Source organism: Miscanthus floridulus, chromosome 10 (assembly GCF_019320115.1).
Source record: "Miscanthus floridulus cultivar M001 chromosome 10, ASM1932011v1, whole genome shotgun sequence".
Taxonomy (NCBI): domain Eukaryota; kingdom Viridiplantae; phylum Streptophyta; class Magnoliopsida; order Poales; family Poaceae; genus Miscanthus; species Miscanthus floridulus.
In genome coordinates, this window is record NC_089589.1 from 83,930,799 (window position 1) to 83,952,544 (window position 21,746).

At 41.8% G+C, this 21,746-nt stretch overlaps 1 protein-coding gene across 1 annotated transcript; it reads right to left on the minus strand.

Moving 5' to 3' along the window:
• Positions 1–18,628: 18,628 nt before the first annotated feature.
• On the minus strand, positions 18,629–21,027 carry LOC136484986 (two pore potassium channel b-like). Its single transcript, XM_066481938.1, has one exon. The coding sequence runs from the start codon at positions 20,174–20,176 to the stop codon at positions 19,076–19,078; it is 1,101 nt and encodes a 366-aa protein (XP_066338035.1). The 5' UTR covers positions 20,177–21,027; the 3' UTR covers positions 18,629–19,075.
• Between the last annotated feature and the right edge of the window lie 719 nt (positions 21,028–21,746).

Sequence of the window (21,746 nt, forward strand, 5' to 3'; positions counted from 1 at the left end):
GCACAGACCTAGACTCGGGTATCAGGACCACATGACAGTGCATACAAACCTTCACTGATGTCTGTTGGTTTCTCTCTACGCAGCTCCTCGATCTGCACACAAACATGAAACCACCATCACCACTAAGTTATCGTATAATTCTGCTAATGATCAACCTAACAAAACTAAAATATGCTAATCACGTAGATGAGACTTAAACCACGCTGAAAACTCTGCTGCTAGCCTAATATCAACATCATCACTTGCCCCTTGTTCCTCTAAAATTTGTCTGTGTATTCTGTAGCACATATAAGCATTATTATTGGTAACATTTTGTACATAATATAGGAAACAACAAATCTGCATATAAAAAATCATACTTACTGCACATATGGTCCAACCTCATCGCAGTTATTAAGCACATATCAAGCTAGCTTATTGATTTTGTCTTTATCCTTCATGTCCTTTACCCTAATCTAGCCAATGGGCTTGACACCATGCATGAAAACAGAGGTCCACCAGGTGCTGGCCTATCATGTGACATATTGTCATCCTGGTTATATCTTGTTTTAACATCATCCATGAACCTCTCCCAAAATGCCAACATCTCACTTTCTAAGTAAGCCTCCGTAATTGATCCTTCGGGCCTAGCCTAGTTCCTTAATAAATTCTTCAACGTGCCCAATCGTCGTTCTATTGGGTACATCCATTCGTACTGTACAGGCGCTCTAAGAAGTGCCTCGTCAGGTAGATGGACAGCCAAGTGCACCATAACATTGAAAAAGGCTGGTGGAAAAATCTTCTCAAGCTTGCATAAGATGAGTGGGATGTCCCATTTTAGCTTTTCCATGACTTCTTTCCTCAGAGTTATATTGCACAATTGCCTAAAGAAGTTCCCATGTTCTGAAATAGCTTCGTATACATCTTTGGGAACAAAACCTCTTAAGCCTGTAGGTATGATCCTCTAGAGAAGGGCATGGCAAGTATGCATTTTCAGCTTGCAGACTACCTTGGTACCATCTCCACTTATGGATTTTGCTAGGTTGGCTGCATAACTGTTTACACCAAAATTTGGAAAGAAGAACGTAGGAACTCAAAGCTTCTAAGATTGTATCATTAAGAAATCGATCAGATATGAATCGATATCGGCTGGTTTTGATGTAGTGTCGGAATCAGCTATTTTATAGATGACGTCAGCAGACAACATCAATGGACTACGTACGGGTGGCGTCGGGGGAAAATATGTCAGACTCTACAGAAAGGAAAAGATTAGGGTCCAAGTTATTTTTAAGTTAGGAATGTTTTCTTTTATTCCAAGAATTGTAATGAGTTGTATTTGAGTAGGATTCATGTTTAGGTTCTGGGTATAAATATTGGACCCCGATTATTGTACAGGGACATGAACAATCAATCAATACAATTACTTTTCTGGCTTCATGCCAACCCTTAGGAGTAGGAGTACTATAGAAACTCGACGAGTTCTTCAACAAGCAGGGCCGCATCGACTGATCGACCTCCAGCTTGTCTGTGAGTACCGTCACAACTTGTATTGTGCTTGTAAAGCTACATTAGCTGATTGACCTTGTATGAGTTATAATATAAGTTAGTTATCGATTCATATTGTTGCTTGTAAAGCTGCATCAGCTAGTTGATCTCTTATGAGCCATAATATAGATGAAAGTTATCGATCTTGTGTTAAATAACTTGTTGTTTAACACAATATCACTAGTGATCGAATCTACTAAGATTAGTAAGATTTTTCCTTGCTGTTTTTGGTTGATTCAACAGTTATCGATTTTGTTATAATTAATGTTTTATTAATTATAACAAATCACCTGATTGAGATAGAGATAGAATCAGCATCACATCATCTTAATTGGTCGTCTTCTAGTCTGGTCATACTTTGAATCTTATAATTGATGGCTTAATTCTGCTAGATCGGCTATTTTATCTCTATCCCAATCAAACATAGTATGCATTCAAAGACATGTTCTAATCTTGAGTAAGTTCACTAGTTAATAAGATCTAATCTAATGACACTACTATAGCTGCATCGACCCGATCGAACCTCACTGGTAAGACTTTGGATTAGAGATTATTAATTAGCGGTTTTATTCATGATCAAGATATGTACTTTGTTTGTTTGCTATGCATGCATCAGCTATTTTAACCAATTCACCTGTGCCTTCACTTATATAACATATTTTTCATGAACCTGTCGATATATAGATGGTTTTATGGATTCTTTGACTTTAGTTTGTTATTATTATCATAGTTGTATTGATCCAATCAAACCTCATTGTTGATGGTAACAGATTAGATTTAGAGCATTTGTAGATTCATTTATATTAGACAGTCGATTTGTTCGCATGTTACATCCTTTCTCATTGAACTTATCGGCTCAATGCTTTACATTGGTTATATCCATCTAGCCGATGATGTTTCTTTATATTACTTATATTTGGGTGTATTGTACTTGTTCTGTCTGGATTAATCAATCATAATAAAATCGCTTTGACCCATGAGTATCGGTTATTTTGAATTCATACCATCATCATTGATATTAGCCGATAATCTTCAATTCAGCGATCCTTGCTTTACTGATATGTTGGATATCAACTATTTAGTCGATAGCCCTATCGAATCGGCTGTTTAACCGCATATTTAGAACTGTTTGGAGCAACACCGACATGTTCTGCCTTAAACTACTGATAAGATTTTCTCTCATTGTCAATTGTAGGTCAAATTGACTGGCACGCCATTAGTTTTGTAGAATTGACTGGTCCTATGTTGAAGCCAAGCAGATCTTCAATCTCATTCTGTTTAGATCATTTGGCTTGCTGTGTGTTGACAGCATCGCCATATTTTTGCGCCAACAATAACCATATGGAAACTTGACACCTTTAAGGAACTTGCAAAATTATGCTCTGTGTTTTTCCATCGAGAATTTAAGCGAGGTGCCTTGCTGCACGCCGTGGTATTGAGGCCTTATCTTCTTATCACATAAATTTAGCCTAGCATTCATTGTCTCCTTTCTCTTGCCATCCACTTTTAGCAATGTCCAAAGAATGTTTTCACATATGTTCTTCTCAATGTGCATGACATCAAGATTGTGTGGCAGCAACAGGTCCTTCCAATATGGTAGCCCCCACCAAGCAGATTTTTTATTATAAATCACTGGCTCTTCTCCACGCTTTCATTTCCTTTTTCCACCGTGCTTACCTAGGCAGACATCTTTCACCTTCTCGAGTTCCTCAAGGACCTCCTATAAGGTGAACTTTTCCAGCGCATCTCGGTCCTTAGTTTTTCCATCAAAATCCAAGCTCTTCCTCCAAGGGTGATCCCTAGGAAGGTAACGACGGTGTCCAAGGTAGCCTAGCTTCTTTCTTGGGCTCCTTGACAATGGTTTTTTGTCACAATAAATACATGCATAATAACCTTTTGTAGTTCGGCCTGACAAGGTGCTCAATACTGGAAAATCGTGTATGCACCAAAGCACGACAGCGCAGAGTGAAGCCTTTCTTATTATCATGATGTAGTACATGAAAAGTCTTGACACCCTTCCATAGTTCTTTCAGTTCTTCTATAAGAGGCTCCAAGAATACATCAAAATCCTTTCCTAGAGAGGTTGGGCCCAAGATCAGTACATACATAAAGCAATTCGATGGGTTCACACATTCCCATGATGGCAGGTTCAGACGTGTTACAAGAATAGGCCACATACTATATGTCGAGCTAAAGTTGACAAATGGATTGAAACCATCTATGGCGACGGCAAGCCTCAAGTTCCTTGGATCATCTACAAAAGTTGGGTGCTTTCTACTAAAGTCCTACCATGCCTCCCCATCTGCTGGATGGCTCATTTCACCGGTATTCTTCTCTTGCTTAGTCTCATGCTATCCGGCGTTCGCTGCTGTTCCTCGAGCAGCAAAGATCCCTACAACCTCAGTATTAGAGGAAAATGCCGCAAAACTTAATGAGGAACCCGCCTGCTACCATCTGCATCCTCCTATCTAGACTCTTTGTATTTTGGGCATGCTTGCAATTCCTCACGATCACCCCAAAACAACACACAATTGTTCTTGCACACATGGATACTTTCATAACCTTGTCCCAATTCTTGAATATATTTGTGGGCCTCCTCACATAATTTTGGTACGTTGCTACTAGGGAATGCATATGACAACAATGCCAATAGTGCATCAAAATAGTTGTTGCTAACTCGATAGTGGGACTTGATATAGAGCAACCTGACAAGGAAGGAGAATCTTGAGAAGGTAGATCTAGAAGAAACTGATTGCTTCAACTCATCCAACACTCTTTCAAACTTTGGGACTCTTCCAACCCGCTCTTTAGATGTCAATAGGTTTTGAACTAAATCATCAAAATTTGGTAATATGTTATCATCGTGGTCCTCCTGCTCCTCCTCCTTCGCAATCCAACCATCATGATGAGATCAGTGCACATTTGATGGCTCTATAATGTTAGTACCTCTCCCTCTTCCCCATGATGAATCCATGTGGTGTATGTGGGTGACATTCTATTTATAAGTAAGTCATCCTTCACCTCCTACCAAGTTTTAACCACCTGGTTAAGATAATGTGTACACGGGCAAGGGATGTTTTGCTCTAGGTATTTTTATTTATCCATATCCATGAACTGTTCAACTCCTATGGTGAACATCGGTGAGAATGGTCTCCTATTAGGAATCCAAGACCTATCCATCTGTTGCAACAAAAGTATGCAAAGTCCGTTAGAGTTTTGACCATTGGGTGGACAATGGCAAAACTAACATTAGAACAAAGCATGCAATGTTCAAGAGCACTAATCTGTGCATTTATTCATATCATACTATGGGACAGTCTGGTTTTCTATTTTTGTGTGACAAAAGCATTGATTTCAATTGAAATTGATATAGAATAGCCTTTCTTTATGTGTTGTTTACTTTATCATGTACAGAAAATAGAGTCCTATAATCATAGAAGAATGTTCTCATACCTTTGTTCTATTACCTAGCATGGCTCGGCTGCAAGCCGCCTCTATCGTGGCACACACACCTAATCACACAGATGCTAATGCCGCCATGCTCCACTGGGAGAGCCCCGCCATGCCACCAATAGGACGCCTGAGCCACCATAGCAAACCAAGGATCATCCACCTCTGCCGCCACCACCACCGTAAGTCCAATGGGCACATATTTGTTTCCACTTGTAGGGATATATCCAATTTAGGTCAACCTATAACACAACCAATAGGATACTATAGTGACTCCAAAGAGATGTCAGTACAGCTAGGCATCTAGTGCAATGGTAAAGACGCTCCAATCCTTAGTCCAGATCCCATGTTCGACTCCTAGGTATCAGACCTTTTTTGAGAAATTAAACCCCGATGGCACACATGGTATGCATGACACACAAACCATCAAGTCCCATAGGTCGCATGGAGATGGAGGAAGGTTACACATGACACATAAGCTATCGGGTCCCACAGGTCGGATGCAGAAGGACCGAGCGAAGACTTTTATGACGAATTGCAAGCGTCAAGTGACACGCAAGCCATCAGGTCCCACAGGTCAGATGGAGAAGGGCTATCGGTTCCCATAGGTCGGATGGAGATGGAGAATGGTCCCATAGGTACACGTGACATGTAAGCCATCGGGTCCCATAGGTCAGATGCTGAAGGGTCCCACAGGTACACGTTGGACAGAGAAAGGATCAAGCGGAGACTTTTATGATGAATTGCAAGTGTTATGGATGAGTAACTGCAGGTCCCATAGGTACACGTCGGATGGAGAAGGGTCCAACAGGTACACGTCGCATGGAGATATGATTGAGCAGAGACTTTTATGATGAATTGCAAGCGTCATAGATGAGTAACTGTAGGTCCCACAGGTACACGTCGGATGGAGAAAGTACCATGTGGAGATCTATGATGAAGCCATTCATTACAGATCAAATATTGTTCATCACATATGTGTAATTAGTTCAATGTTAAGCCCTGTTCATCATAGTTTTAAAGGAGATCGTCATAGATGAGTCACGTGAGTGATCTGTGATGAAACCCTGCGCTCTTCTATGACATTTTTTGTGACGATGCTTGATTTTGTCATAGAAAGGGAGGGTTGCAGGATTGTCACTACCAATCTATGACGAAATGGAAATATTCATCATAAAAAGCGCTCTTCTATGTCGGTTTTGGATTCATCATTAACATTTTCATCATAGAAGTGGATATTTCTAGTAGTGAGAGGATGGCGGTTTGCTCAAGATAGGAAGGCATGCAAGGAAGCACAACTCCACTCCATCTCCAGCATCCATCTTATGATAGTTTGATCTAAGGGCTATGGTGGAGAGGCATGAGGATTGCTGACATGGCGCATTGAGTGGCCTCCATTCCTCCTCTCAACCTTTAAATACCCTCTCACTCCCTCTCATTCACAACACAAACCACAAGGAAGAAGAGCACACCTCACTTGAGTTAGAGCAACACTCCAAAGGGGCTTAGGCCCTAGTAGCTAGCTAGAGTTGTAAGGGAGAGATGTGAGAGAGAGCTCGGGGAAGCGCCGGACTTGTCGGTGTCTCCCAACTTGTACCTCAATGAGCATCTTACTTGAACGGGTTCTCCCGCTAAGTGAGTGTTCGTGTTTTCTATGGTATAAAGTCTTTTTGATTAGTTAAGATTTACTCTCACTTGTTTGCGGGTTCGTCATCCGCTCTCATAGTAGATACTCTAGTAGAGGGCCCTGATAAAGATAGATAACCCTATCAGAATGCTAGAGTAGTAGCTGACAGCATAGACATAGTGTCTAGGCTAGAGGCTACCTTCGCTTGCCTCGTACTCCATGGTTTAGGGGTAGGCAGCAGGTGGTGATAGCCCTATTTGTCCCTTGTAATCCCCCATGTAAGGGTACGGCATAGAGCTACAGGCTGGCAATTCTTAGCAGACCAAGTATTCACCAGTGCCTGAAGTAAGCAAGTAGAAGTAGAGTTTATCTATCTATAGACCCTATAACCATAGGAATCCATCTCAACCTTTACCAACTCTACCCTTGTGTTGTCCTTGGATGATCTAGCTAGAAGAGTACCTCCATTCCTTGTAGAAAATATGATACCCTGAATACTTCCAGGTGAAATGCTACAATGGTAATTCCGTGCGCTTGCAGATTATTTCTGTATGCGTTAAGAAATACCAACAGTAGCCATCACAAGAATTCAATTCACATCTCAAGTGACAAACATAGAGGTTGCGCTACTCACAAATTCCATTGTGAGTCATGGTAAGTATGATCGAGAAAGGTGAGATATTCTTGCTCATGGACTTTAAACTTGATGAATAGTTATCTTCTAATTTTTGTATTCCATTGCATGTTTACTTTGAATAATCCATGCAACCACTTCCATTTAGTTTGAATTTTCTCATATCAAATCCATAGTATATTTAATCCCTTTCATATATCCATCCCACTTGCATCTTTATTAAACAAAAAAAATCTCTCATCATGATTATGCTCTTTCATTTCTATTTGAATAAATCTCTATAATGCTTTCATGCTACCTTTATTTGCTATAGTATATGCTTAGGTTTTGGAGTATCCTCATACACCTTTTTAAATTAGGCATGGTACTTAGTTTAAACTATTTTCCTAAATTGAATTAGACTCGGTGTCTAGTTTGATTCTTGAACCAAAAGTATCCTCATACTGGTTATTTTGTTGGACTAACCCCCACAGAAAACCCTCAAATTCAATTTGGGAAAGTGCTGAGATGAATTGACATCAGAGATGAATCAAGGCATATGATGAACTCTAATAACTTTGCACAAAGAAGACCAGGCTCATTCTTCATGAAGGAAGAATTGTGAATATCAAGGTTTATTCACTTATCTTTTGTTGCAAGTTATATTTGCCTTGAACCATGCTAGAATGCAGCGAACACATGAAACATGATAAATAAAATTTATGCTAAAGTAATCCTAAAACTATCCTTTCATTAGCACAGATGAAAATCCCTCAAATTATGGACAACAACCTGTATTGCAAATTTATTGTATTCTCTTGGGTATGTGTCCACTAACATTCTACAGGGATGAATAAATATAAGTTATGCCTATTCATGGTTTGCTTTGAACCTGCATACCCAAGCCAAACCACCACTTTAGTTTTGGAACAAAGAGAAAGAAGATGAGTGCCCTAAAATGGATCTACAATAAAAGCACACACTCATAGAAGAGGACGGACAAATCAATAGGCTACAAGCAATGTCAAAGACAACCTAGCATTGAGCTTTCCTAAGACTCAAGCTAGGATGCTAATGGGAAGCAGGGTGCAACCGACCTAATATTAGTCGGAATATGCCTACTTTCATCATCTTTGAAGACACCATCTCGCATGTCGATTGCAAGGACAAGACAATGAGATGCCACTACATCATGACGTGCATCATCATGTCAACAAATATCAGTAATCAATGAGGTCTATCGATGGTGTCTCATAAGGCCATTAATGACCATGATCACGAGACGACATCCCTTAGTCATTGGAGATGAAACTTTCATGCAAGTATCAATGAGGTTCCTTCCTTGACCATCAAGACAGCTGGCGTATCGCTATCAAAGATAGAAGAACAACTCTCTGCCAACTACTAAAGGACAAAGACAATCAAGGAGGAACTCAAGTCTGCATTTCCAATGGACACCAATTCGTCAATTGAGAAGCAACAAAAATCAAGAAAGGTTGATGGGAGAAGAACATGCTATTGTATGCATCCTCATCTCCTGGATCAGATGGTGCAACGAAAAGCTAGATGCAAGAGAGAGGTCCTGCTCAATCGACCTAAAAACCATGAGTCCTCGCTGACAGTGTCGAGTGATATAAAAGTCCAAACATGGGAGAGGAAGGCCGACTTTTCTACAGTTGATATAATCTTGCTCTTCTTCCTCCCAGGCTCCCATCGCTCTAGCACGCTGGTTTGCAATCCCTCTACTCAATATCAGTTTGTTTCTATAAGTTTGAAGTTTGAATATGTTTACAAATTTCATACATGAAAATCAAGCTTAAGATATAAAGTAAAATCAATCCTTGCAAGAAGAAGTTTTTGTAACAATTGAGGCACATTATTTAAAACATGGGATAAATGTTCTATGCTAATTAAAATGTTAAAACCAACTTTGTTATAGCTTAGAAGATGACCGTTAGCTCTATGACGACACTATCCTTGTTTCAATTTATTTGTACATCCCTTTGGGTATGTGTTGTCCACTAATTTTTTGCAAGAATAAAACAATGAATGGAGCAGAAGGTCCAAACAAAATGCCAAGATTCACAAAAGAAAGAACAAAAAGATGGCATCACAAAAGGATGAGAAAGAAGAAAGTGCAACATAGGAGACAAGATGCTCTTGAATAACTCAAGATCTGATACTAGTCAACTAAGGAAGGTTTCAAGAAGAAGGAAAGGATCACCGCACGACATATACCTTTTGTCACATGGTGCCATCAAGGTCCAATGACAAAGGTAACATCTTAAGATGGGTTTGGCGAAAGAAGGTGGCATCACCATTAGAGGCGCCACCATAAGAATTTTCATCTTTGAGCAAACCAAGGTATTCGATCAATGAACTTCACAAGGAGAAGTCCGGTTCGAAGGACTTAAAACACTAAACCCTCACCGAAAGGTAACTTAGTAGTTATCCGTATTTATTTCCATTTGCATAAATTTCCATTAGCATGTTAATTTTCTGCATTGCATTGAAAAATCAATCTGCATATAAAACAAAATAAAAATATGTAAAAACTTTGATAAAACAAACTACATTGAAAGCTAGCTTGGGGGAGAAGCATCCCTGTGTATCTAGGTAAGTATTCTTTCCCCTTAGTTTTTAGTTTCTTTTAAATAGTTAAAAATGATGAATGAAAACAAATAAAAAGAGTGTGTATGATTGTTTAAAGATCTGTTAACAAATATAGAGGACTCTGAATAATCTCTTAAATAGAAATGATGAATAGTTGCTCTGTTGTAATTCCTTTCAAGTACCTAGTTTTTAGCCTTGAATTCTCCTAAGTTTTGGATAAGATTGTGTTGACACAAAATGTGACGCACTGTGCCTCACACACAGCAAGCCGGAAAGCGTGGCTTCAATCGGGTTCCCGGGTGCTTCGTGATCCGGAAGCGTGCCAGTCAGTTTGACCTGAAAAACTAACAAGGGATAAAACAATTAAATGCCAAACTGGAACATGTCGGGTGAGACCAGACAGTTCCATATATACGGCCCTGAAGCCACTTACAATGACATACAGCTATAGGAAGCTGTCTGTCAACAAGCTTATAAACCATTCAGCTAATCGTAAGATGAACGCGCGTAAAGGTCCGATTGCCGAATGCATGTGCATGGGAAGACATGTTTAAACAAGTGAAATTAATTATGAGTCAATGCGTAACCAAGTTCAGCAATCCAGCCGAATTGGGGTCCATGAAGAAGGAACGTACAAATAAGAACGATTAAACTAATCTAAAACCTGCATCTGCCGCACGACACCTGGTTTCATTAAAGCTTAAACGTGATTAACATGCATGAACCCACGACATGTGACAATCTAGATTAAGATAATTCAGCCATTATGAGCGTGTTATTTATTTGCAAAGGTAATATGAAAAGCAATGATCGTTGAAGCACGAATAAAACCATGAGAGAGAGAGAGCCGAACAATGTCAATCTAGATTGGGCAGAAGTGTGTTACAAATATATAAAATGTTTAAAACACGCAACACTGGATAACTTAATGAATCTATTTAGATTTGCCATATCTAATAGAGCCGATAACTACCTTGCTTTCACTAAGCATATTGAGCAAACGCCTGCCGCACGGTATCTACTCATAAACAAAGCATAAGCAAAGACTTCTTGATTGTCAAGCAAAGATCCGCCGCACGACCATTGAAAACAAACAAGACTACTTGCATCACATCTAAATCCACCGCATGATACTAAACATGATAACAAGGTTGTCGGAACTTACGGAGGTCGACGGATCGATGACTCCTCTCGAAGAACTCGACGACACGATAAAAGGACTCGAAAGTTGGCACGGGGCCGGTTGTATTGATTTGGTTGTGAACCCTTATTACAATGGTCGAGGGTCAATATTTATACCCTAGACAAAACACGAGTCCTAGAGGACTACGAGTTACAAAGGAACTTTTAAACAAACTTGGAAACTTATGATTCCTTACCCTAATCTTTTAGATTCCTTTATTATTACAACTTCATCTTTCCGATCGGCCTTGCCTGCCATCTTCTGTTTTCCCGAATGGAGTCACCGCCTTCTGGAGCAACCGACCGCACAAGCATTTAGCCGACCGCTTGTTTTGTTTGCCGAACACCCTTCTTCCCGCATGCGGGTCCACCTGTCATCCTCCAGAATCGACCAAAATCTAGTGTTAATAGATTGTTTTGATATAAGGATTTACTCTAAACTTGAAACTCGTGGGTAGAATATGCTTGATCTAAGTCTAGGTAATTGACGGATATGATATGAGAAGGTCTGAGCTGCTATTTATCTTGTTCTAAGTGACACCAAAATTCTGGAGAATTACTTTTTGAAAAACACAAAAATGCTACATGATGAGTTCTTGTATGACAAAGCTTGAAATCCCACTAGAGCTATACATGTTATTTAGGCTAAGAAAACTTCCACATATATGCTGCTTGCTTTTGCATTGAGTTTTGTCAAGCTTTGTGACCCTTATGAGAGCTTTGTCATGCTCTTAAAATCAAGATCATGTACACACCACCCAAATATGCACTACTCCTACACTGGGGGTAGGTGCAAAAACATGCCATTCCATTTAGATACAACCAAAAATGTTTTATTCCTACACTAGGGGTGAACAGAAAAAACATGCTTGATAGGTTTCCCATCGACCAAATAAATGCTCCAATTTCTTATTGCTATGTCTCAAAGTTTTTGTTACAGAAAAGAGACATGTGCTATGCAAAAGTTATTCATAAAAAAGAAAAAATAGTTGAGAAAAAATGGACATAAAAGTGTCCAAGATATTTAAAACAATAGGTGCTTAGATGCCTGCCTGAAAAAAAAGAGAAAAAAATGGGCATCTAGCAAATGTTTCCAAGTTTCAAAAGAGAGATTTATTTTCAAGGAGTAAAGCAGAATTAGGTTTCCACTATATATATCCACCATAGATTTATCCACACACATACACATCTTGATTTGATTGTATGACTCATCTCTCTTTGGATCTGTTATTTGACTTTATAATATATGTATTGCAAGTATGTTCTAGCTTTCTCCCTACCTATCAACTCCACATAACTCTTAGTGGTAGCAAGAGAAAAGGTAACAACAAATTATGCCTTGGTGAGGATCAACAAATACCACATATATTGAGAAACTTGAAAGTGCCATATAAAGGAATCTCTAAGTTTTATTTTAAAAACTTATAAAAACTCTAGAACAATGGTGGAACAAAGAACTTAAGACATAGCGCTAGACTTGATCGTTCTGTCTTTCAATTGCTCAAGACCCAAGTGACGGCTAAGAAGCCCCATGGTTGAAGGTAATATGGTTATGTTTGAAAGTCAGTTCAGTTTATTCTAATCTGGAGGAGAATTTTTTATTGAACACGTGGGTACTTTTGAGGCATGAAAGCATTGTAGCAACTCCTGATCCATTGTTCAAGTTTAACTTTGCTCAGGGACTAGCAAAGGGTAAGCTTGGGGGAAACTTGTTCACGGTTGTTAATGTCAATCATAAACCGTCAACATATCCTACATATATACTTAATTCGATCACCAAATTTAGGTATAGGGTTTTAAACTATTGAATTCCACAAGTTTTGGTGAATATGTGAATGCAGGAGGATTTATCCAGAAAACAGCCCTAGGACCATTGCCATACACTTCAAACAAGCAAACTGACGACAACAAGTGATTCAACTGGTGAAAACTACAAAAGGCAACTCAAGACGGAGTCCAGGACCCACCACACAAAGGGGAGGCCCACTTGCCAAAGTAGCAGGCTGGCCGGCCCACTCCAGAGCACGTTCACTCTCCACCGCTTCGTATGCATTTCTAAGATCTACACCATTAATTTTAAGACAGTTTTAAGTCAGTTTATCCAACGGTGATTGAGGGAGTTGATGTAGATCGATGATGTGGCAATACCTTGACCCCTACTCCATCTCCCCTATATAAGGAGCCCTCTACCCCCTCTAGGAGGCCATCATCCCATAGAGAGCCATCTCTCATTCAGATCAAGATACACCACAAGAGAGAAATCTCCACAATGCTTTCAAGATGTAGAAGTAGAATAGCTCGATGTTAAAAGTTAGGGAGAGTTGAGCCATGCTCAGGTTCTAGAGAAATCTTTGGAGGTCAGGTATATCTTTGTGTCTTACCTTTGCAAGACTTATGCTTTAATATAGTTATCATCTCTATTTATTTTTATGCCTTTCATGTGTATGGTTAATATAGTTATCATATCTTAGCATGGGATCTTCGCTCGCATCGAGTGCTTTAGTTATCATATGTGACTAGAGTAGTAATCCTTAGTATAGACATGGTGTCTATACTATAGGTTACCTGAGATTACATTCAATCCTATGGTTAGTTGTGGTAGCCCCAAGGGTGACAGCTCTGTCAGGCCGTTGTAATCCACAATGTTAGGATTGCTGTTCATAGAACTTTAGGCAGCCTTCCCAAACTACGCTTTCTCACCCCCTCGAGAGTTGGAAAGGTATTGTTGCTCCAAAGTGTTATTGTGTGTGGTCACTATATCTACCCATGAATTAGTTATACCCTATAGAACCAAAGTAATAGAGAAGTTTTTAGGAACCTTGAACTCACCCATTGTCCTCTCAACTTAGCTAGATTACTCATTTACTATGGAATTCTCTTAGGTGTGTGTTATTATTCATAACTCCAATCATTATAAACACTTACCCCCACTTTAGTTTAGTTAATATACCAGCTAGTAGATACATAATGGTGAATTATCAAGTTCTTTGACCATTGTTTCCTTGTGGATAAATACGATACCTTGGAATACTCTCAGGTGAAAGCTACAGCGGTATCTGTGCGCTTGCAGATTTATCTGTGTGCGTTTAAAATATATTGACACTCGATAACCTCGATTTTAGCCTTATCTACCTCAATCCCCCTTTCGTACACAAGGTGCTTGAGAACTATGCCTTCGCGGACCATGAAGTGGCACTTTTCCCAATTAAGTACTAGGTCCTTTTCTTGGCATCTCTATAAGACTTTGTCTAGATTCTCAAGACAGTGATCAAAGTTTTGCCATAGACCAAAAAATCATCCATGAACACCCTCATGATTTCTTCTATCATGTCCAAGAAAATAGACATCATGCACCGTTGAAATGAAGCGGGCGCATTACACAACCTAAACAACATTCTGTGATAAGCGTACATTCCATACGGGCATGTGAAGGTCGTCTTGCTTTGATCATCGGGGTGGATAGGAATTTGATGATATCCCGAATACCCATCGAGAAAGTAGACGAAAGAATGCTTCACCAACCGTTCTAACATTTCATCAATGAAAGGCAGTGGGAAGTGGTCTTTCTTTGTTGCCGCGTTGACTTTCTGGTAATCAATACACATTCTCCACCCCGTGATGGTTCATTGTGGAATTAACATGTTTTTGTTGTTTTCAACGACAGTCAATCCTCCTTTGGACGGGACTAACCCAGTCACTATGTGGTATGGGATAGATTATCCCGGCATGAAGAAGTTTGAGGACTTCCTTCTTCATGACTTCCCGTATCGCATTATTGAGCCTACGCTGAGGCTCTCGAGATGGTGTACTCGAAGGGTGAATCAGAATGCGATGGGTACAGAGTGTTGGACTAATCCCCTTGAGATCTTGCAAGGAATACCCAAAGACTGACCTACGTTTCTCTAAGATGGCGATGAGTTTGGATGTCTTCTCATCAGACAGCTTATCGCTAATGATGATAGGAGTTTCTTTGTCACCATTAAGGAAAGCATAACGTAGGCCAGTGGGTAGGGGTTTTAGCTCAACCGGAGGTTGTGCCGGTACTTCCTCTTGGGGAAGATCAATGGTTTCTCCTAGGTCGTCCTCTTCTTCTACGAAGAGTTTAGCATCTTTTTCTAAGGACGACTCAACAGGTTCAAAGGGTAGAACCGGCATAACTTCCTTGGGCAGGTTAAGATAGGGGAGAGATTCTACCACCGAGTTTTTGGCTCGAGTGATAGGAATGGAAAAAGTGTCTCTCCCCAACTTTATGTCCAATGCCCCTGATGATGGAGGCTCCACGATAAGTTTCTCTAAGGGATGCCCTATCATGATGTTGAAATCTTGGATTTCAAAGACATGGAAATCAAGGGCCATCTCCACATTTCTATGATGAATCGTTATGTTGTGGAGAATCCCAAGTCCTTTTAGGCTCACTTGTGGGGCAACTCTGAAATGTTTGGATGTCGGAGCAAGTGCTTCATCACTTAGGCAGGTGCGTGCAAAGGAAGCGGACATAAGATTTGCTCCGACAATGGGGTAATAAAGAAGGTCCACCATGATTCTTGCAACCTTGCCTTGGATGGTTAGATCAGAAGGGTTGCGAATCTGAATTTCTTCAGAAGAGTGCTCCACTTCATCTACCCATTCACTACTCATTAAAATAGTCAACTCCTTGACAGATTCCCTAAGACATCTTTGTCTATTGGGTCAAGGGAAGTGACAGGAACCAGTGGCCTCTTTTAGCATGAGTATTTCAAGGTGTTTCCGAAATCTTCAAAAAGTCATCCTCGAAATACGGAAGGTCCCAAGGTTGTAAACCTTCCTCTGGATCTTCTGGTTCGGGTGAGGGTCTCTCTAGAGGTGTTATGGGTTTGGCCTCAGCCGAAGAGACTTCCTCGTGGCTAGGCTCAGGCTCTACATGGAGGGGTTCTAGCGGGGGAGTGTTCTCTAGAATGCGGTCTAGGAGAGCTTCTCCTTTCGCTAGGGTTTTGTGAGTGAAAGAACCTCCGGCAGCTATATCAAGCTGTAGGGCAGACTCCTTGCTAAGTCCTAGCCAAAAATGTTGTAACAGCACATGGCTTGGTATAGACAAGTGTGGGCTAGATTTTGTTAAAATTGAGAATCTGTCCTAGGCTGTACCTATGGTTTCCTTCTCTTTTCGTTGGAAGTTGAGGATCTCTTGTTTTAGGGCAACAATTTGAGATATAGGGAAGAACTGAGATAGAACCTATTCCTTAGTTCTTCCCAATCGCCAGCTACCTTCCCTATGTTGTGGGCGTACCATTGTTTCGCCCTCTCATCAAGTGAGAAAAGAAACAACTTCCACCGAAGTGTTTCTGGTGACGTGCCTGAAATGGTTAGGCAAGCACAGAGCTTCTCAAACTCCCTTAGGTGATGATAGGGGTTTTCATAATCTAACCCCAAGAAGGTTTGTTCCCGAACCATGGCTATAAAGCTAGGGCGGAGTTCATAACTAGAAGCTGTGATTGGCTTAGAGAATTGTGGTGGTTCGATGAACTCGTCATTGGGAGCAGAAAGGTTTTGAATGGTAGGTTGCTCCATTGGAAAAGAATAAAAAGAAAAGAAAGGTAAAAACAAAGGATACACTGGCGAACTAGGTTCGGAGACTAAAACGACAACTGTTCCCCGGCAACGGTGCTAGAAATACTTGTTGGAGTTTCTTAGCGTAAGCAAAAAAAAAAGTCCACAAGCACACGGAAGTACCATTATAGCACTTCATCTGGTGGTATTCAGGGTATCATATTTCCATGAGGAAAGGAGGTGTAAGTAGTCTCTTAACTAGTTCTCCCAAAAAGGTGGGAAGAAGGATAACTCAAATTGTGAGGCTTATTTGAGGATAGAGAATCTACGTGATGAAAGTTTACGCCACTAGAAACTTGCTTCGGGCACCAGATCACACTTGGTCTGCCAGGCGAGGCTAGCCTATAGCTCTATGTCGAACCCGAACGTGGGGGATTACAAAGGACGGACAGGGCTGTCACCACCTGCCGCCTAGCCCTCAACTGTGGGGAACGAGGAAAACGAAGGTAACGTATAACTTAGACACCACGTCTACGTTATCAGTTACTACTCTAGCGTTGGCCAGGAACTTCCATCTTTATTAGGAGTCCTCTATTAGAGTATTCGCCACAAGGACAAACGACGAACCTGCAAGATTATAGTGAACGAAACTAACTCAAGTAGAAACTCACCACCGTAGATAAACACAAAACTTATACTCCAAGTAGTATGTGGTTCATAGAGGTACAAGCGTGGAGGGAACCGACAGTCTCGACACTCCTTCTACCACATGTACAAGTCGCCTAGTACAAGAAGTAGAGGTAGCTGACTCTCCCGCTATTCCTCTGACTCTTCCCTCTCTCACTCCCTATACTAATCTAGATATGAGCTAATATGAAGTGGTGCTTGCTCTTCTTCCTCTCTTCAAGTGTATGATGATGATGAATGTGGAGAGGGGGTCTTCTTATATAGCTTGAGTATGACGGTTTGCTTGGGTATTTTTGGTAAGCACCCATGCAACCAACCTCCTTAGGCATTAAATGCACCGCCTGAAAAAGGTGGGGCCAGGCTGAGCTAGGGGCAGTGTGGGCTCACCTGGGGTGCGGCTGCACCCTGGGTTGCACGCCTAGCCACCACCCTTGGTGATTGGGCTTTTACCTAGGCATGGGCCACTCCTGCGCTGGTGCTAGGCCCGGATTTGGAGATTGGATGGGCTTTGCTTGTGTTTTGCTTGAATGCACCTTCTCGGTTGCGCATTTTAGTGTGTTTTCACGTGTTGCCCTACAAAACATATATGTACCAAAACTCGTGGAGAATGTTAGTTAAAAGCCCTATTTCTAAATTTTGGTTTTCATATTTGTTCATTTTGTTTTAAATGTTGGCGGTAGAAAAGTGAGTTAAGCATCGCCAACAATTGCCTGACAGTGCACCACCATGGAAACTGGTTTTGAACTTTCCTGTCGATAATTGCACCCTCTGAAAAATTCTAGTTTGCAGTAGCATGTATCACTGTAGTTCCAAATGTCCACCCAAAATTCTTATCACAAAAGAAAAATGCGGTCAAAATTTAGTGAAGGTTGGTTATTTTTAGGATCTAATTAGTCACATTGAAACATATCCTCCTATGTTTTTTCTCTAATACTTACCGGTTCCATAATTTTCATTTAGATATCAATCAGTTCTGTATTTTAGCATTCAAATAACTAAAATATGTACTGCATTATGAATATTTCTAATTCTGTTGTAGTTCTGTGAAATTCTTTTTTCTTAACATGGGACTCTGGATGTTCAAATGGTCAAAGGATGAAGTACAAGATTTCACCACATGAGAAGTTCAATATTCACATGTCATTTGTATTTTACCTCGGTTAGGGAAATTGTATTGTATAGAATCATTATATACAATATTTGTGTCATTCTATTCTCTAAAATACTACCCTTTTGCTTAATGGAAATATTATGATCTATGGTCCTATGAAATTAAAAACGTGTTGCTTGTTTCTGTAATAAAATGTGTCATATATGTTTTTTAACTAAATTAGTTGCAATTACAAATGACATATGCTTACAAAATTCAAAACATACACCAAACATAATCTAGGGGCATATTAGACATTTCTCAGCAAAGGCTTCTATTTCGAGAATCCAGTGTGGAGCTGTGAACTGTAATTTTGAAACTATTCCATAGTGAAGGTGGTGGATCACAACTATAAAAACTAGAGTGGATCAATCCCAAACACACTCTAATATGCCAATTCTTAATTTCACGAGACATTAGTCGAAATATGCCATCTGTTTTGACTATACCTACGTTGTTAAGGGCTGGATCCCAACTTGGCACTGTGGCAGCCATCCTCTCGATAACCCCACAACCACGACAGACCTAAGAAAGAATACTGAAAAAAAAAAAAACTGGGCTACAGAATTGGCCCTACTACAGCTTTCAGCGTGTCCCAGCTCCAAAAGTTGCCAACAGAACTCTCTGCGTCTGTGGCACGCTGGTCGAGAATACTCTAGGCGCTGACTCAGTCCACCTGCCTTGCTGGCCGCCAGCGATTGCCGCGCTAACCGGGCTGTGCCACGATGAGGTCGTGCGGCGACAGGGTGCCAGAGTTGTCGGCGTCGAGCTCGTCGAACTCCTCCAGGAACTCTGCGATCTCCTCCTGGCTGATCTTCCCCAGCTCCTTGAGCTTGTACAGCACGAAGTCCGCGGCACCGACCCGGTGGTCGCCGTCCATGTCAGCCGCCTCGAGGTCCGTGCAGGTGGTTCGGCGACTGAGCACCCACCGCGCCAGCGCCCGCTGGCGCCGCTCGGCGGCCAGCTCCGCCGAGTACAGGAAGAAGAGCGCCACCACCACCGTGCTCACGGGGATCCAGGCGGCCGCGAACGCGCGCCCGGGCACGGACGAGAAGCTCCGGTCGCCGTACCCGAGCGTGGTCACGGTGGCGCACACGCAGTAGAAGGCGTCCACGGGGCGCATCCCTTCCACCTCCACCAGGAACGCCATCCCGGAGGCGAGCAACGCGGCCAGGAGCGCCGCGGCGGTGTAGAGCTTGTAGCGGACCTTGTTGGCCTCCATGGCGCGCAGCGCCCTGTGGTCGTCGGCGCGGTGGAAGTGGAGCGCGCGGAAGAGGAGCGCCTCCTGCTTCTCGACAAAGTAGTCGGCGGCCTTGCTGAGGAACGTGCCTACGAGGGCCACGCCGGCGAAGACGAAGGCGCAGGCGAGCAGCTTGGCGGCGTCGCTGGCCGGGACGAGGTCGCCGTACCCGACGGTCGTCATGGTGACCACGCAGAAGTAGAGCGCGTCTACCACGCGGCTCCCGGTGCGGTCGCCGGACATGTGGTCCATGGCGAGGTAGAACGCGATGGTCCCGGCCAGGAGGTACGCCAGCAGGAGGACGCCGACGAGCCGGAAGCTCGGCCGCGCGCCCCGCAGGAGTTCCTTGGGCTTGGGCGGCGCCAGCTGGGTGCCAGCGGCGCTGCCGCGCTGCAGGCTCGGGTTGTCCTGGCTCCGCGGAGGAGAATCTTGCGCCGCGTCGGTGGACGGCGCCGTCCTGCAGCGCCGGAACCTTCTTGCCCCATCTCCCGGAGGCGGCTTCGCGTGCCCGGCGTTAGGAGGGTCGCCGCCCTGTAACAGGGGCTGCTTGACGCCGTTCTCCACCATTTTTGCTGCCCCAAGACTTCACCCTCGCAAAGAGGGAAACGGCGAGCAGATGAGAGGCTTGCGAGGAGACGAGGCGAATGATTTGCTTGAGATTTCAGAGTTGCATTGAGCTGAGGATCGAACTGATGATGATGAGTGTGAAGTGTCGAATCTCTTGCTTGCTTGGGTCACTCTCGAGGCTCCACGTGTTCAGCTACATTCACAGTCCTGCATCACAAAATTGACAGGCGCTTTCCTTCCTTAATATACAACTAGGAGTACTCAGTACTTGAGTTCTCTTCTTCGTTTGGAATACGCGTGGGTGGTTTCAATAATTGGGGCAGGGAGCATCAATCCAGAACGTTCCAGTATCCTACGGTTTCATTTCAATAATTGCGGCTGGAATCAAACAGAGGAAGGTCGGACTGCTGTTTTTTTTTTCAGTTATCGTCTATTATGTGAATCTGAGTACTCGTATATTATTTACCTTGATCTTGACAACAATAACCACTGCAATCCTATGTTGTTAGTAACAACACAAGTCACTCACTTCTAAGGCAAGAGGTTCCACAAGTTGTTAGTAACAGGGCAGTCTCCTTGCAAGTTCAGGCTGCAGCTGAAGCTGATGGATAGAGGCAAGTTGGACACGATCTGTGCAAAGTATGGTTTGATCATGAGATGGGGCTAAACAGGCTATCTGAATCGGAACCTGCAATTATTTCTCTGGTATAATTGACATGGAATTTTTGTTGCATATTCTTTATAATTTATTATGTTTGATCCACATGTAAAGATATAACAGAAGCAAGTATTCCTAAATTGCTTGCCAATAAGGTAGTATAGTTTATCTATCAAATAGCAACACAGTGGTATATAAAATGGTACTCATGATTAATCTGGACTACATGTAAAGCATTAAACAATTTGCAGACAACCCTCCATTTGTGAATTGTATGATCAGTCTTTTTATCCGTCTCTATAATAGATTCGAGGCGTTTACCGACGACTCCCCGTCTGTGGACTGTACATGCCCTTATTTGTCATGCATCGATAGGTGAACAATACAACTTAGTACCATGGACTCTAAGAATGAGAGCACTTCTCAAAGATTTTTTTTCCTTTACTTCTATTTCTATTTCTTTTTTTGGTGTGGCTTTTTCTTCCTTTTCTTTGCACCTTTTTGTCTTTTTACTTTTTTATTACCAGAAAGTACCACACTGTATAAATATGAATAGTTGGGAGACCTTACTTTAAGAACTAGTAGTATCACATGTGATGGATAATTATTCTTCTCTCTCTTTCTCTCTTGCGGCACTATGTAAAAAACTGTAATATCCGACAGCGTTCCCTACAGACTCTAGATGCACCAACAAGTGATGACACAACCAAAATACGAAGGATCAGAACTATAAACAAGACTCCACCCCACCAAGACTCGATTATACCGATGAGCACAACAACCCGCGAAGAACAACTATTGAATAAAGCAAACTCAAATAAAATACATTGTAAAGACGCAAACAGTTTATGGGACAATGAAAAACAACGATGAACACCAAAGTTTTGTTGGCCATTTTTTTTGGATTTATAG

What these genes read in the sequence shown, in the direction of transcription:
- LOC136484986 (XM_066481938.1), bottom strand. Translation starts at nt 20,176, where the DNA reads ATGGTGGAGAACGGCGTCAAGCAGCCCCTGTTACAGGGCGGCGACCCT.